The 16,389-nt window shown below is 40.5% G+C and overlaps 1 protein-coding gene across 1 annotated transcript in view; it reads left to right on the plus strand.

The window, feature by feature from the left end:
- The window catches only part of LOC132841755 (mitogen-activated protein kinase kinase kinase 11), a 28,540-nt gene extending 12,151 nt beyond the window's left edge, over positions 1 to 16,389 (plus strand). Inside the window, exons 2-10 of the mRNA XM_060864250.1 lie at positions 3,418 to 3,598; positions 6,441 to 6,589; positions 7,312 to 7,487; positions 7,632 to 7,878; positions 8,284 to 8,391; positions 8,661 to 8,817; positions 9,839 to 9,945; positions 10,046 to 10,615; positions 10,699 to 16,389. Of these exons, the coding sequence (XP_060720233.1) occupies positions 3,418 to 3,598; positions 6,441 to 6,589; positions 7,312 to 7,487; positions 7,632 to 7,878; positions 8,284 to 8,391; positions 8,661 to 8,817; positions 9,839 to 9,945; positions 10,046 to 10,615; positions 10,699 to 11,306 (2,303 nt within the window). The 3' untranslated portion in view covers positions 11,307 to 16,389. The remainder of the gene's footprint in view (positions 1 to 3,417; positions 3,599 to 6,440; positions 6,590 to 7,311; positions 7,488 to 7,631; positions 7,879 to 8,283; positions 8,392 to 8,660; positions 8,818 to 9,838; positions 9,946 to 10,045; positions 10,616 to 10,698) is intronic.

Below are 16,389 nucleotides of genomic sequence, written 5' to 3' on the forward strand. Positions count from 1 at the left end.
CATATAGACTTCATATCAATTCTTGGAATCCAGGCACGGGTCAAATATTTTGTTGTTGATTCCATACATATAAGAAATCAAATGAATCACCTTGGACAAACACAGCAAGACAAAAATAAAATTCAGAATAAATTCAGTGTCTGAGTGTTTGTTCTGAAGACAGCTGGTGGCCAGTGTTATTATAATCAATACTGAAGAAATCAAGGTTTGGAATGTAGGCAAGATTCTCACCTTGTGATAAAGACCATTGATTCATTCGTCTCACTGACATATAGCTACAGAAAAGTAGGTAGTGTCTGCCAATAACCATCCCAATACTTGTGGCCATTTTCTCCAAAATGAATTAAACCCACTTGATATTAAACCTTTCCATGCAACTAATGTTCCAAGTATTTCTTAATTATAACCAGCAGCATCGATCAGACGCTATAAACGTTACAATCATGATATTTATCCGAGTCACGGCTTAGTGTACGGGATGGTGGTTATTTAAAAACTGTCTAGAAAGAAGTTAAAGCAACCGGAGACAGTAAACACTACAGTGGAGCCAGAACTGTCAGCGATGGGATGAACAATACTCAAAGGTCCTCATTTCTTTTAAAGGCTAGAAATAAAGCCAGACAAATACTTGCTCAGCATCTGGCACCAAACCTGGAACGGTTCTGTAGGGTGTGTCGCAGCTAAGAAACCATGTTTTGGCTAGGAACTAGAGAAAATGTGAGATTCTAGGTTCACAAACGCACCAGTATTCCAGACGGAAAGCTGGCACGAAGGTGTAGAAGCTGGATGTCGGTTTCAGCGGAGTTCGGCGTTATGACGAATGCAGAGGAAATACGAAAAGATTTTCATTACTCATGCTGTTAAACTTGGGAAAATGGGACCACGGTGTGTTGAAGGTGTACAGTAACCGTTTCGTCAATGAAACCGCTTTTGTTTATCCGTCTTAAAGTTTAAAAAAGTTCCGATTTGCCACAAAGGATTTTACATTACAAAGAGTTTTATTCCTCTTATGCCACAAGGATGATTTAATTAAAGTTTCTAGTTACGCTTATTACTGCGTAAATCTGCTCAAATGAACTTAATGCTAGTTCCAAAGCACTGACACCGATACTGGAGATTCCTTCCATCAACGCTAAACATTTCCTTAAAGAAAACATCATTATGTGGACGTTTACCATCAGAGCTTCTGTTAGAAAGTTATTTGAATCATTTTCTACCTATCAGAATCCAGTATTCAGTAGCATTGAATTAAAAAAAACCCCAAATAAACAAACAAGACAAAAGAATCTTTTGGTTCAGTGTTTTTTCGTGCTGTTTGTATTTATACTTTCTTTTAATACGAACGTTTGATATTTTGGTGACATTTCTCCAGATGTAAGTGTGTGTTCTTATATGCAGGTTTGTCTGCCGTGTTTCTGCCGTGTGTGTTTGTGCATCTCGTGTTATAGCTGAGCCGAATGCGGATATTTTCTGTCCTCTTTTGAGGAACTTTTGAGCAGGTCACATTTGCGTCACGTCCTGTGGGGGAGGTCACAAGAACGAGCCAAAGGAAACCACCACTGTTTCTGTGTGTGTGTGTGTGTGTGTGTGTGTGTGTGTGTGTGTGTGTGTGGTACAGTTCATTTCTAACATTGATTTTGGCTTGCTCGTGGATGGTGGCTTGCAGGCTTTGGGCCTGGTTGGGCAGAATGTTTAGAGAGAAACTTCTGTGACGGTGTGCAGTGAGCGTTGTGTGTGTTCTTTAATAGTAAATGAAAAATGAAGACAGGAGCTGTTTCACTTCTGCCTAACACACCACGTTTCACTGTGCATTCAGAGTCCAAATTCCACTTGGATAGTGATGGCTATCTGGAGATACTGAAAGACGCCTGTGTGTGTGTGTGAGTGTGTGTGTGGCTGCACAGGTCCCCTTTTGTACTTTCCACTCCAATGCATGCTGTGCACGACATGCTGACGCTGTGACTGTGTGTATTGCTGTCGGTGCGAGTGTGTGTGTGTGTGTGTGTGTGTGTAGGGGAGAGCTACAGTAGCAGGAAGAGTGCTGGCAAAGTTGCAACTCTGTTTCTCCTCACCCTCTAAAGTCTCACAGCGCATTCGGTCGTGACGTCTTACATATGTACACACTTCTGCTTTTCTGCCAACAAAGAGGAAGTGAGAGAGAGAGAGAGAGAGAGAGAGAGACAGACAGACATACAGGCAGACAGACAGAGAGAGAGAGCTCAAGACAGAGAGGGAGCGAGAGAGAGAGAAAGGGAGACAGACTAACTGACACTGACTGTCTGAGAGAGTGGGGGAGGGAGGGGGGAGACAGAGACAAACAGACAGACAGATAGATAGATAGACAGAGAGAGGGAGAAAGAGCGAGACAGACAGACATACAGTCTTTGCATCTTTTCACTTACAAAACCTTTGTTTTTTTGAAGTCAGACCTTGTGGGTAAGTTTACATCCTTGTCACATGACAGTAATGGATTGTAATTCATATTCATTATAATCAGTGCACACGTCAGGACTCGACAGGCAGCGTTTTCTCTCCTCACATGAAGTCTGTGCACCGTAACACAAACACACATATTTATTTTGGCCCGTGCTGAAGTTAGTGTTACACCCAGACTCCTGAGATAAAGCAAATCCTACCAGATGTGTTGCTTCAAACAGCTTCAATTCCCCTTATACCGCTTCAGATCTGTGTCTCATTCAGCTTCGGTTATCATCCATCATACACATCCTACATCATACAGACTGAGCAGGCAGCCAGACACACCAGAGTAGGGGTTTCCACCTGCAGGTTGTGTGTCTCGGCTTTCTGCCTTCACTCATTATGTTCTGATTTTAAGCAGAAATGTACTGATGAATGAGACTCGGACAGAGTTATACATTGAGCAGAAATGTAAAAGTTCATTACTTACACCTCTCTCTCTCTCTCTCTCTGTCTCTCTCTCTCCCTGTCTCTCTCTCTCTTCTCCTGTCTGTGTCTCTTTCTTTCTGTGTCTGTCTGTCTGTCTCTCTCTCTTTCTGCATCTATCTTCTTGTCTCTGTGTCTTTCTATTTCTCTCTCTCTCTCTCTCTCTCTCTCTCTCTCTCTCTCTCTCTCTCTCTCTCTCTCTCTGTCTCTGTCTCTCTTCCTGTCTGTGGCTCTCTCTCTCTCTCTCTCTCTCTCTCTCTCTCTCTCTCTCTCTCTCTCTCTCTCTCTCTCTCTCTCTCTGTCTCTCTTCCTGTCTGTGGCTCTTTCTCTCTCTCTCTCTCTCTCTCTCTCTCTCTCTCTCTCTCTCTCTCTCTCTCTCTCTCTCTCTCTCTCTCTCTCTCTCTCTCTCTCTCTCTCTCTCTCTGTCTCTCTGTCTCTCTTCCTGTCTGTGGCTCTCTCTCTCTCTCTCTCTCTCTCTCTCTCTCTCTCTCTCTCTCTCTCTCTCTCTCTCAGTCCTCCTGTCTCAGCCGATAGAGAAGAACGTGATGGAGGGAAACACACTGAAGATCACAGATTTCGGGTTGGCTCGAGAGTGGCAGAAGACCACCAAGATGAGCACAGCGGGGACTTATGCCTGGATGGCACCGGAGGTCATCAAATCCTCCACCTTCTCCAAGGGCAGCGATGTGTGGAGGTGAATTAAATCACTGATTCTTTTCACCCTGATTTGTTCCTTTAATATCGTACTTCAGTTCAAATTGAGTTTGTGTCTAGACTAAAACAGTCGCTCCAGGATTTCACGATCACAGAGACTTAACACAAAATCGAGAATTACAGCAGAAGAAAAATCCTGTTCTTGCAATAAAACTAAAACTAATTGTATTGCAAATGTTAAAAAAGACTCCAGCAAATTAAACATTTTTGGCCACAATCACTGACAAAGTTTCTGGAGAGAAAGATAAATGGGAGTTGGTGCATATTGAGAAATATTGTGGTGGATCAAGTGGTTAAGGCTCTGGGTTGTTGATTGGAGGATCGGGGTTCAAGCCCCAGCGCTACCAAGCTGCCACTGTTGGGCCCTTGAGCAAGACCCTCATAGCTGCCCCAGTGCTCTGACCCCAACCTCCAAAGGTGGAACATGTGAAAAAGGCTTCAATCCCTGGACACTATTCACAAGTCTGTTGGAGTGATAAGTGTCAGATTTGAGCCAAATGTCGCTCTTTTGGAGCGAGTTTGGGTTCAGAGGTGGCAGTTTGTTTAATAAGGAGAGTTTATTTTATTTATCTATTTTTTTTGAGGATAATTGCACAAGGACTGAAGAAAGTGGTGTAAGAAATAAAGCGTACAATAATGAGGAACGAGTGAGTAAGTGGAGCGACACAGAGAGTAATCAGAAGTTTGATCAAAGCTCACAGATGACTCCTGCTGTTCGCCCCCACATTCGGTTAAACACACACACCATACACACCACACACACCACACACACCACACACACAGCTGCCTTTATTCACAGCAGGTGAGCGAAACAATACGGCTCTTATCCAGGTTTAGAGACTGGGAGGTGAGAGGGAGCCACACACACACACACACACAGAGTCACAATAGCATGTAAAAAAAGGTAACCTCAACACTGCAACCACACACACATCCCCAAACAATAGACACCTCTGTCCTCAAGGGCGCATCCCTACCGCCAATTACAATGCTATCCACTCAGGCAGGAACGACTTTCAGGCTCTTACACACACATTTAAACACACACACACATACACACACACACACACACATTCTTTATCACTGAAGAGAGAAGTGGAATGTCTGGTGAGAGAGGTTCATGCCCTTTTAAGACGCAGTGTACCGTACTGTAACCTGTACACCTGAATAAAACGTCACCATGGCAACAATAACACCAGCTCGACAGGATAACGTCACACCAGGAGCTGTCGTGTAAATCCAGTGCACATCAACGTTGCATTATATAAAAAAGCTGGAATTTATTTAATATCTCAAAATCTAAAAAAAAAAAAAAAATCATCCAACGCCTCGTGGCGTTTTCATGCATGAAGTCGGAGTGGAAATAACAGAGTGGAAATAACAGAGTGGAAATAACTTTTAAACTAGCCAGCTTTATGCGTATTAGCTGTAATCCTCGTGTTTACACGGCCGCTTTTTAATCGACAGCCCTGGGATCTGAAATGTGTAATGAATTTACAAATTCAGACCGGGGTTTTTTAGTATGAAAGGACGAACACGATGTACACGGTCATGTTTGTAGAGGATATTCTACTGCGTATATAGGCATGTGGTCACCTAGTGGTTAAGGCATTAGACTACTGATCAGTAGGTCACGAGGTCGAATCCCAGGTTCATCAAGCTGCCACTGCTGGGCCCCTAAACAAGGCCCTTAACCCTCAATTGCTCAGTTGTATAAATGGAAATGAGATAAAAATGTACATCAGTTTGGATAAGGGTGTCTTCTAAGTGGCAGAAATGTAAATGTATATACAGTCAAGCAGTCATACTCTATAATCGTATAATAATATAAACGCTCGTTTTTATTACCAGTACGAATAAAAACGCACAGTATCTTCACACTAGCACGCGTGCAACCTTTCATACTTCTAGAGCGTACACTAGCGTGTAAGCCGACAAGTGTATTAGTATAGAAGTATGCTTAGTGTGCTGTGGTGGAGAAGTAGGAAAATACCATTTTAATTGCATGCTAGTCTCGTAAGAAGACGGAAATTAGAAACTTATCCCGCTTGCGAAGCTAAAAACGGTTGAGATGTTTTCTGTTTGTTCATACAACGTGGCTCAGCCTGTGATTTTCTGCATGAACTTTGTGAGCCTGAGCTGTGCACAGATCCGGGACTTATTACCAATACTTCCTGGTGCTGTTTATTAGACCACAAGACTACTAGATAATTGATTAGACCGTATCTTCCACTGTAAAATTCACACCTTTCTCGTCATGACTTTTTGTAACCGCATATAACGGTATCCGTCCTCTCTGCAACGACAGGCCGAATAACCGCTGTGGAATCATTACATTAAAAAAGAAAAAGTTCTTTTCTTTCTTCTCAGACTTTAAAGGCGTCTTAATATACTTCTAAGATTATAGTGTTTAGGAGCTGCGGGGCAGAGAAAGCTATGTTGTGCTGCGTGTGCGCGCATGCTGTAATTACCGGGCTATATAAAGCCACTGTGGGCGAGTCTCTCTCTCTGAGTAAGAGTATTTAAAAGAGAAAACGCTCTTGCAGGGTTTGTAATTGTAGGTGCGTGGGAGCCAAGACACGGAGGATGCTGATGTTCTTTTTCTGAACAGCTGTGTCAAGTGTGTATGTGTCTATATGCTGTACTATGTGTGTGTGTTTTGCGGGACGGTTCTGTGTGGGTCTGTGGCATCCTGTAAAGTTTGCTTCAACCTTGAACCTGATTTGAATAGTGTCTTTCTCTCTCTATCTCTTTCTCTCTCTCTCTCTCTCTCTCTCTCTCTCTCTCTCTCTCTCTCTCTCTCTCTCTCTCTCTCTCTCTAGTTATGGAGTTTTATTATGGGAGTTACTCACAGGCGAGGCTCCATACAGAGGGATTGATGGTCTGGCTGTGGCCTACGGTGTGGCAGTAAATAAACTGACTCTGCCCATCCCCTCCACCTGCCCTGAACCCTTCGCCCAACTCATGTCAGGTAACGTCTTTTATCCATCCATCCATTCAGTTATTCATCCAACCATCCATCACTTCAGTCTCTTCAAGTACGTAACTATCGATCCATACGGTGCTCTTTTATATGTACCTTCATGTCTCCATCCATTCATTTACTCATAGCCATCCATCCGTCCCTCCACCCGTCCATCCATCTCTACAATTCTTTATTATCAATATTTCATGTCTTTATCCATTCATTTACACATAGATGTCCATCAGTCCATCCATCCAAAATGTATCTGTTATCAATCTTCATATTTATGCAGATATGAAACGGTGCCATTCAACACACATACATTGACGATGTATTATTCTCTCTATCTAATCCGTCCATCCATCTTAAAGACCTTTTCAGGTATCCATTCATTCACATTTCTATTTCTCAAAATTCCATCAATTTATTAACAGATACGTCAGATGATTCCACCAGGTTTGATGCAATGCGTCCATCAATCTTTTCTTTTATCCACTTATCCATTCATTCATCTACCTCAATATCCACCCATCTTCCTCTTTTCACCCGTCTCTCTAGTAGTCCATCTTTCTATCCCTCCACTCACCCACCCTCTTAGTAGAGTTGTTACTGTAAGCAGTGGAATACATCCACTCATCATCTATTTACCTATCCGTTTATTTCACCCATCCATCCATCCATCCATCCATCCATCCATGATCATAATACATTTTTTGTGTGTGTATCAGCATGTTGGGATCAGGACCCCCACCACAGACCCAGCTTTGCCTCCATCTTGGCTCAACTGTGTGCTCTGGAGCAGCAGGTGATGGAAGAGATGCCTCAAGACTCCTTCCACTCTCTGCAGGACGACTGGAGACTGGAGATCCAGGGCATGTTTGATGAGCTGCGTGCTAAGGAAAAGGTGTGTGTGTGTGTGTGACCGAAAAAAGTCTTCTACGTCGCATATAAGATATGTACTGCTAACTAAATCTTCTGTTAAGCTCTATAAGGATCTAATGTAATAACAGAGAATTGAAGTGTAACATACAGGATGTGTTTTGTACAGGAGCTGCGGTGTCGTGAAGAGGAGCTGAAGCGCGCCGCTCTGGAACAGAAATCTCACGAGGAGTTTCTGCGTCTGCGAGAGCAGCAGTTGGCTCAATGGGAGCAGGATGTGTTTGAGAGGGAGCTCTCACTCCTCATTCTTCATGTAAACCAAAACCAGGAGAAACCCAAAGTCAAGAAGCGCAAAGGAACCTTCAAGAAGCACAAGCTGAAATTAAAGAACGGGGAGAAAATCAGCATGCCACAAGGTAAGGCAGTAACCAGATAAGGGTTATGCAACCATGCACACACACACACACACACACACACAGGTGACAATAGTATTTGTTTCAGGGCATGTTATTATTGCTATGCGACAATTGCTACATATAATTGGAAGAAAACAGGATGTAGTTTGTTATTATTAAGACATTCTGAGAAAAAAGGGACTGTTTATGAGCTGATTCTGCACTTTAATCTCTTCTATTAATGTAGTTTTAGATTTTAAACGAAAACTGACAGGAATTGCTTCAACTTTAAGATTTCCTTACTTCACAGCAATTGTACATTTGATCCATTTATAGTATCAAGTTAGTATGTTATAAACATTCAAGGGAAATGAAGCAACCATCTTCTGGTATACAAAATAACGTCACATGTGTTTTATCTTTCAGATTTTATCCACAAAATCACCGTTCAGGCTTCTCCTGGTTTGGAGAAGAGACGAAATTCTCCAGATTTGGGTTCTCCTTCTATCGGCCCACGTTTCCGTGCCATCCAACGTAAGTGATTACTTTATAGCCAAAACATGTACAAGGAGAAATAAAGCAAGCTAAATTTTGTGATTTCTATAAAACAATTTCTTAAGCAATGAATATTTTAAACACCGTAAATGATAATTGTTCTGCCATTACATTGCTCCAAGCATCATGAGTTCTTGTGGATGGTTCTGCCATTTCATCACACACATACATGCATATACTGAGAATAAGAGACACTTATTTATAAATTATTTGAATGTAAATCCCTTCTCTGCCTGTCGCTCGTGCAGTGAGCCCCAGTGAAAGTAAGTGGAGCTCGGTGTGGCCGCTGGAATCTCTTCCTCTGAAGGCTAACGGCGAAAGGAAACTTTCTCCTCACTGGAGCCCTCAAAGCCCTAAAAGCCCCAAGAGCCCTAAGGTTCAGCGCCTGAGTCCGCAGGAGAGCGGGTACTTGCTTACACACACACCACACACACACACACACAAGCATAAATAAGAAAGGAAAGACAGAGCGACAGCAAAACATTGCCACCCTTTAACATAATGGCAAAGAATTATTCTATAAAATATACACCCCACACAATTATTTACATTTTTTCATTCAGACATCTGAAGGTACCGCTCATCTTTCCCTTAATGCATGTTATTTTATACATTTTATGCAATATTGTTATATATGTTATATATTTGGTCACGTTCATACTCTCCAGTAAGTGCTTGCTATTTTCTGTCAACATACGACTACAACAACATAAACAATATTTAAAACGCATAACAACGGAATGGACGTGCTGCCATACGAAGTACAGAAAAAGCCCGGAAAGTAAAGGTCAAAAAAAATATTACTTTATTCAAATAATCTGTAGGTAGAACAATTGGAATTATTATTGTGACAAAATTGTGAAGAAATCCTTTTTCCAGATTGCCTGTACGTGCATAAACCTTATTCATTCCTTCCTTCCTTCCTTCTTTTTTTTTTTTTTTATGTTTTTATGTTTCCCCCCATGTGTAAATTATTTTATACTCTATTACATTATCACTATTTGGTATTTAAACACTTCTCCTCTCTGTACAAAGGTAAAAATCTTCCTCTTGTAGGTCTTCTGATGTTTTCTTCATCCACTTAAACATTAAACAGAAGTATTTAAGAATTAACACCTTAATTAAGACTTAAAGGCAAAGTATCTGATTGTTTTAGGTTATTAGACGTCGTAACAAGACACTTTCGATTAAATGAACCGGAGTATTCACCAACCAAGGGAGGTTGCAGACTTTGGAGATTGTTAGCGAAGATGGATTACTCGGTTGCTGTAATACTTGGGATGTTAGAATTGGGATGTTAGAATTGAAGAGACGTTTACATACAGTAGACACCAGTTTTCTAGCATACTCAACCACTCCAGATCACCATTTACCCAAGTGAACTTTGTTTGGTTCGGCCACTGATATCTCTCTGTGTGTCTCTTAGACTGTCTATGAGAGCTCGGCTGTTGGCTTTGGACAGCAATGAAAATGGAGACTCCAAAGATGACTTTGAGGAGTACCGACCCAACACACCTGAACCAAGCCAAAATGGTATTCTGTATACACTGAACTGTATATATCAATTTGGTCTGGGACATCCTTGGTTTTCTTGCTTGATTTATTTTCTCACTTTTTTGTCTTCTTGTTCTAGGCTCTAACCTGGTTAAGGAACCTTCATGGACAGCTCTTCCAGAAGAGGACTCTGGGAGTGAAGAGGGATATTTGTCCCCTTGTAGTTCACCAAACCTAGACTGTCGCTCCAGTATTCCACCTCATACTAAAATCACTCACCGTGCCTTGCTCAGCGGAGCTGCTCTTCTCGCCTCTGTGGCTCTGGGACGGCATCTGGAACCCCAGCACCCACCAACACCCCCTCCACGAACAGCCCATAGAACTAATGTGCCTGCTCTGGAGTTAGTCCGAGAACAGCCCCTGCTGGCTGTGGTGGACTTGCCCACGGATCCCACTTTGGTTGCAGACCTTATCACGTTTAGTACAGATTCTCTGCCGCAAGAACTTCTTGTTGACTCACTGAAGCCCACAGAGAATAAGCCATTACCTTTGACCCCACCTCCTCCAAATCCCAGAGAGAGGGACAGGACAAGCCAAAAGACTGTCCAGCATAGCGCTGCTGAGTGGATCGCTAATGGAGTGACAGAGAGTGTGAACCAGACTGGAGACAGAAGGAGAAGATCTAGTCATGGACTTTCCTCACAACTAGGTAAGCTTCTGTTTTCATGATGTTATTATTATCTGAATTTATCTTGCATTTAAATTTTTTATGTTTTCTTCCCTTTTCCTCAGTGTTGGATCTACCGTTATGTCAAGATACTATGGAAGCAGATGAGAAATCCCCGGTCCCATTTGCTCTCTACCCCGATCCTCGTCTTTGGAGCCCTAAAACGCGGCGCCTGGAGGTAAACATCATACCACGACCTCGTCCGTCTCCTAACCGACCCCGGATAGATCCCTGGAGCTTCATTTCAGCTGGTGGGATGGAGAAATGTAGCTCAAGGCATGCCATTTCAACCAGCAGCCCAACAAGTCCAAGACTAGGGTACAGACCCTCACCGACCAACCCCTTCATGAATTGTGACCCCTTCCCTTCCCCTGACTGTGATCCTTTCAGTCTGAAGGCGGACCCATCTATAAACTCCGATCTTTCCTCACCCTTTGATCCATTCTCCGCCCCTTTTCCTGTTTCTCGCTCCGCACCATGTTCCACCAACGGGAGTCCCAACCTTTCTCTCAGGGTCGCCCCACTGAACCCTGCTGATGCCCCATTCCTAGACCTGGGTTGGGCAGGGGTCAACAAGCCCATAGGTGTTGCCAAAGAGAAAGTTTTCCCCAGAAAGACTCTAGGTCTTAGTCCCTTCAAGTCGCCAGCAAAACAAAGAGATGACGTATTCTGAGCTTCTACTGGAAGCCACACATTTACCAGTCCACATTCAAACAACCCTGTTTTGCATGCTTTGGAGTTGTCTGCTTTCCTTTGAAAAGCTTCAGACTACCCAAGTGTTGGATTGCAAAAAATTTTTGCCTTCACAGAAAAAAAGATGATGCTCATAATATTTCCAATTTTATGATGTGGCTCATTTTCTTCAAATCACCATCAGTCACCATTTCAGATTGAGGATTCTACCAGAACCCGGAGCATAATCCGTCTTGCATTATTAGCTTATTTAATATGACTTATTTAATATGCGTTGCATTACTTTAAGTGCCTTTGTCTGTTGGTTGTCTCAACTAAGAGTAAGTAAGAGTTATGCTACAGAAACAAGCAGATTTCAAATATCGGTTTAATTCACATATTGACTTTTGGTTTTGTCATGAGCCGTGTTAGCATTTTTAGATGATCTGATTCTAACATGTCTGTCTTGAGTTCAAGACGGCTTTTTTATTCTGCTTCGCTCGTCACATGGAGCATAGTCTGTACAAACAATCAAGCTGTTGATTTCCTATGGAAAGTTGATAGGATCTAAAATTCATCTTTTTCTTAGAGCAACTGTTCCAATCTGCAGAGATGAACAAGACAAACTTGCAGATCATTCCATACACATACCAAAGAATGAAAAAGAAAGCTCAGGCCAGCGCATATTATCACTATCACCTCTTCACTTCTGCCTGGAGCAAAATCTACATTAGCATACTAAGATAATTCCCTTAAAATGGATCCATCAAATTTTAGAAAACTTCATTTTAATTTTCTGAGCAACAGATATTGAACTCTTTAGACAAAATATTCACAGTAAAGACATGGTCCAATAATTGAACCAGAAATCTGTGGTTAATACATTTTATCCGGCATGGCTTTAGTTGCAGGACATGCCACCGAAGCATGGTTTCCATTGCGATTAAATCACATGATTTATGTTTGATTAAGATGGCACAAGATCGCAGAGAACATCACAGAAAGCTCAATTATCTTGGCAAGGCTTGCTTCTCTTAATTCAAACCACAAATTTGGTGATGAGACAGTGCCCTAAATCTTTTTTATACTTATTTTTAAACTACTGAAAAAACTGTGTAGCAATGTATAAGGCAGGCCATCTACCTCCCTTATGTGTATAACGTGCATGTACTGTACTAAAAAATTCTGCGAGCCCAGCATGATGGGGTTTGGCTTAAACCTGCTATTCAAACTATATGACAGGTTTATGTTGACATTTCCTACATATCAGACATATTGCAAACATTTCAGATAGGCCCTTTAATCACCAAGACACCATATATTCAACAGTACTACAACAGACCCTGTTCAATTTAAGCACGAAATTGCAAAGCCTTCATTCGAGTCTGGAGGAAAATCTGTTCGGAACGACAAAGGATCTCTGGAGTCTTTGACTGCTGTTTGAAAAAGTGCATTCACTGTACAAAAATTGTATCCGTACAGGCACACACAAGTCCTACACCATCAGCGTTAACTTACTGACACGGCTGCTTGCCGTCAAAGGCTACATAGTCTCAGAGAAATGAAAAGTGTTCACAATACTAAAAAAGTGATTACTTCTGACTTTTTTTTTTCATCCCTGGTGGAAATGAACGTTATAAACCCAAGCTTGTATGCTTCTTTAGTATTGCGATAGAGCTACGAGGCTGATAAAACAGATATTTTCCTTACTCTGAAATATGCTTAAAATATTGCTAAATGCTGAAATATTGCTTAAAATGCATTTGGTCAGTAATTAGAAAAGATTCTTTATAAATACTTTTACATGTTTGGGAGCTCCTTCCAAAAATACAAAAAATACATACAAAGCTTCATAAGGAGCTTTAAAATAGTTACCGCTGCTGTTCCTTAGCTTCTGATATAATAATGAGTCAACACCTTCTTACCAATCAGAAAGGAGTATAGGAGAGACATTATTCCCTACAAAAGTTCCTATTCAAATACATCTTTTTTTAACTTTAAGCCTTCAGGTTCTTCAAGGGATAACACTGTGGCCTTTTCTCTACCAAAGATGTTGAGAGTTATTGAAAAGAGTTTTGATATTTGGTTTATTGTCTTCGTTTCTAAAGTTAGTGGTCATTCGCATGGAGTGGTCACTTGTCAAGACAAAAGTTTATATTAAATTATTAAAGGTCAAGAATATTAAATCTAGACTGCATTCTCTACCAGTATATTTCTGTAGTTTTATAGGAAGCAGCAGCAATAATATTTTTGCTCCTTTCATTGTAAATCATTGAGTCCTGCATTAATTCTACATTCTATCTCACCATCATCATCCTCTTCTTCTTTAAACTCATGCCTGGTATTTCACCTTTTTTTTTTAGATATCTTTTACCATCTTGTAGAAAACAGATTCCTGAAATGTCTTGTTTTATGCTCAGTAAGGCTTTTTGAGGTAATTAGCCATTATGCTAGCTAGGTCACTGTTCACTGTTAATCACTGCATTGACCTAGAGATTAGACAAAACTGGTCAAGAATCATGAAAATTTATCTCTACTGGTGTTTAAAAGTATAATCAATAATGTAACTGTATCAAAGTTTGGCCAGTACTGAAATAATTTAGCTGAGATGCTAATATGATGAACTGTACTGTAGCTAGCTAGGAAGACTAAATGAAGTTAGCATGACTGATAAACAGAGATTAAAATACAAGGTTTCTGAATATTATATTATTTGTCCTGTTTCAGGTAAAAAAACGACCTTTTAAAATATTTTTTCCTTGATGAAGTTATGTGTGTGAAAAAAACTTGTCAGGTGTCACCGTGGCTTAAGTCTGGCCAAAAAGAAAAGATGAAAAATTAGTTTGTATAAAACTATTTTTTTTTCTTCTTCTTATAACAGATTTGACACCTCAACTTTAAGAAATCAAAACAATGATGAAATGTTTTTATCGATTTTTTTATTCTTAGCTTGGAAAATAACATGCTGTACAGGAGCCAGGCTAACAAACGTAGTTTGCCTGAAGATGTCTAAAACTTTGCTAGCTGATTATGATTTCCTCGCACAATGAATGTCAGGCAATGATCAAGCGGTTTCATAGCTATTGACCCTAACAATGTAGTTTATGATGTAACCAGATTTTACTTTCCTGTAGTGATGCCTGCTAAAGAGAAACATTTTTCAGTTCAGGAAAACCTGTATATAGTTTTCTCAGGCCACCACCACCACCCTTTCACCTCTCACACCACTTTCCAATCACGGATATAACAAAAATACAAGAAAACAAAAAATGATAAAAATGACTCTCCAGACACCTGCAGGATCCTGAAAATCCTTTAGCTATATTTCAGCGGTCTCTAAAACATTAGCATGAATCTCCTTTTAGTTTTGCAAGCTTTTTTCCCCAAAGTCACCATCTGCTGGGCTCATTTTAGCGGTAATATCTAATTCTCACGTTGATCAACCTGGGCTTGGGAACCTGTTTTTAATATGGCTGCTCTCCAATCCTAGTCAGGATCTCTAGGTCACACAGAACAGCTGCGCTCAAGCCCAAAAGCCCAGCAGCCATTCATCATAACCGTCATATGAGCCGTCATTAGCAGGTTCTCATTTATCAGCGCTACCTTGTCCTGTTTTTTTCTTTCTTTTTTTCTTTTTTTTGTTTTTTTTAACTGCTGTTTCCTCATCAAGTATTTTTCCCCCCCTCTCGATTTGTCAGCGGTGGTTTAAATCAGTATGATATGCTGTTGTTCAGAAGACACTGATATCATGTACTAGCATAATTTTTGTGCCAAAGAAACTTTGTAACCTAAGCTATTGTGGTCGAAAGGAGTGTCTTGGGCTGTTGTTTTAAACATAGTAATTAGCAATGGAAATAACGTCGTTAGGGTAATTGTGTTGTTTTTTTTTTTTGATTATTCTCTGTACTAATGCTGTTCCATTCCCTGCTTCCTTACTAAATAGGCTAAACTCTGTTTTGTGCTAAGCACAATCAGCTTTGACAGAGTAATTAGTACTGTGCATAATTCTTTGTGAGAGATTTAAAAAAAGAGAGAGAGAGAGATAGATCTATTTATTACGGCCTTTAAGACACTGGATTTAAGATATTTTAATGGGCCAGAGACAGAGTCCTCATCAGGATGCTTTGTTTATTGTATTTTACATCACTGGAGTGTGTGATGGAGATGTATGGGTGCTGCAAAGGGACAAATCAACCTATTCTACAAACTTAACGATCATCCGTAGTCAGGTACAGACTGACTTTTTGGATGACGACATTCTTTGACTGTTTTACTTTATATTTTTCTTCATTTCATTGAACTTGGAAGAATAAAACAAACAAACAAAAAAAAAAAAACACAAAGTCTTTCGGACGTTTGCTCGTCTTTTCTGAGAAAACTTTGCTTTTTTAATTCCTTCTTTTTAATACTAGACTTTTTGCTGATATTCTATTCTGTTCACCTGGACGAGATTTTATGTTGTTCCTCCTTCCTGTTATGGATACGTTCAACTTCCAATGGGCTTTGTGACGTGCGAAATGACATACTGGGCTGGGCCTAATCATTCTACGACTTTGTGTTTCAGAGAGTCTATGTTTTTATGTAATTATGCTCAAATGTGTTTTGCCTCTTGTAATGTTTTTAACCTGTGGAACTTTAAAAAAAAAAAATGGAAGAGCGTTAATGAGACCAAATAAAATTTAACACAACTTAAAAAAAAATGCTTTGATGAAATTTTTCCCCCCCAGTTTTTATAATGTGTGTTCATTAATGGTGGAGAAGCCTGAGTGCTTCAATGGGATTTTAATAGGATTTTGTGGGTATTGTGTTAGCGGTGGAAAGTTCGACCATGTCAGGATTTCCTCACACTAACACTCCCTTATTTCCCTTTTAAATGGAGGGTTTTATAGATTTTGGCTCATTTATCATGGCTGTGTGTTAGTGTTAGTGAGTGTGTGTGTAAAACCTAGTAACCTTACACTTAACAAAAGTATGAATTATTGACTGCAATATTTCCTCAAAGCAGGCTTCAAAACTTTTGGCACCAAGCACAACTTCCTCTTTGACTCTTTAAACTTGTTTAATAAAGTTTCTTTACATTGTGA

Source organism: Tachysurus vachellii, chromosome 2 (assembly GCF_030014155.1).
Source record: "Tachysurus vachellii isolate PV-2020 chromosome 2, HZAU_Pvac_v1, whole genome shotgun sequence".
Lineage (NCBI taxonomy): Eukaryota > Metazoa > Chordata > Actinopteri > Siluriformes > Bagridae > Tachysurus > Tachysurus vachellii.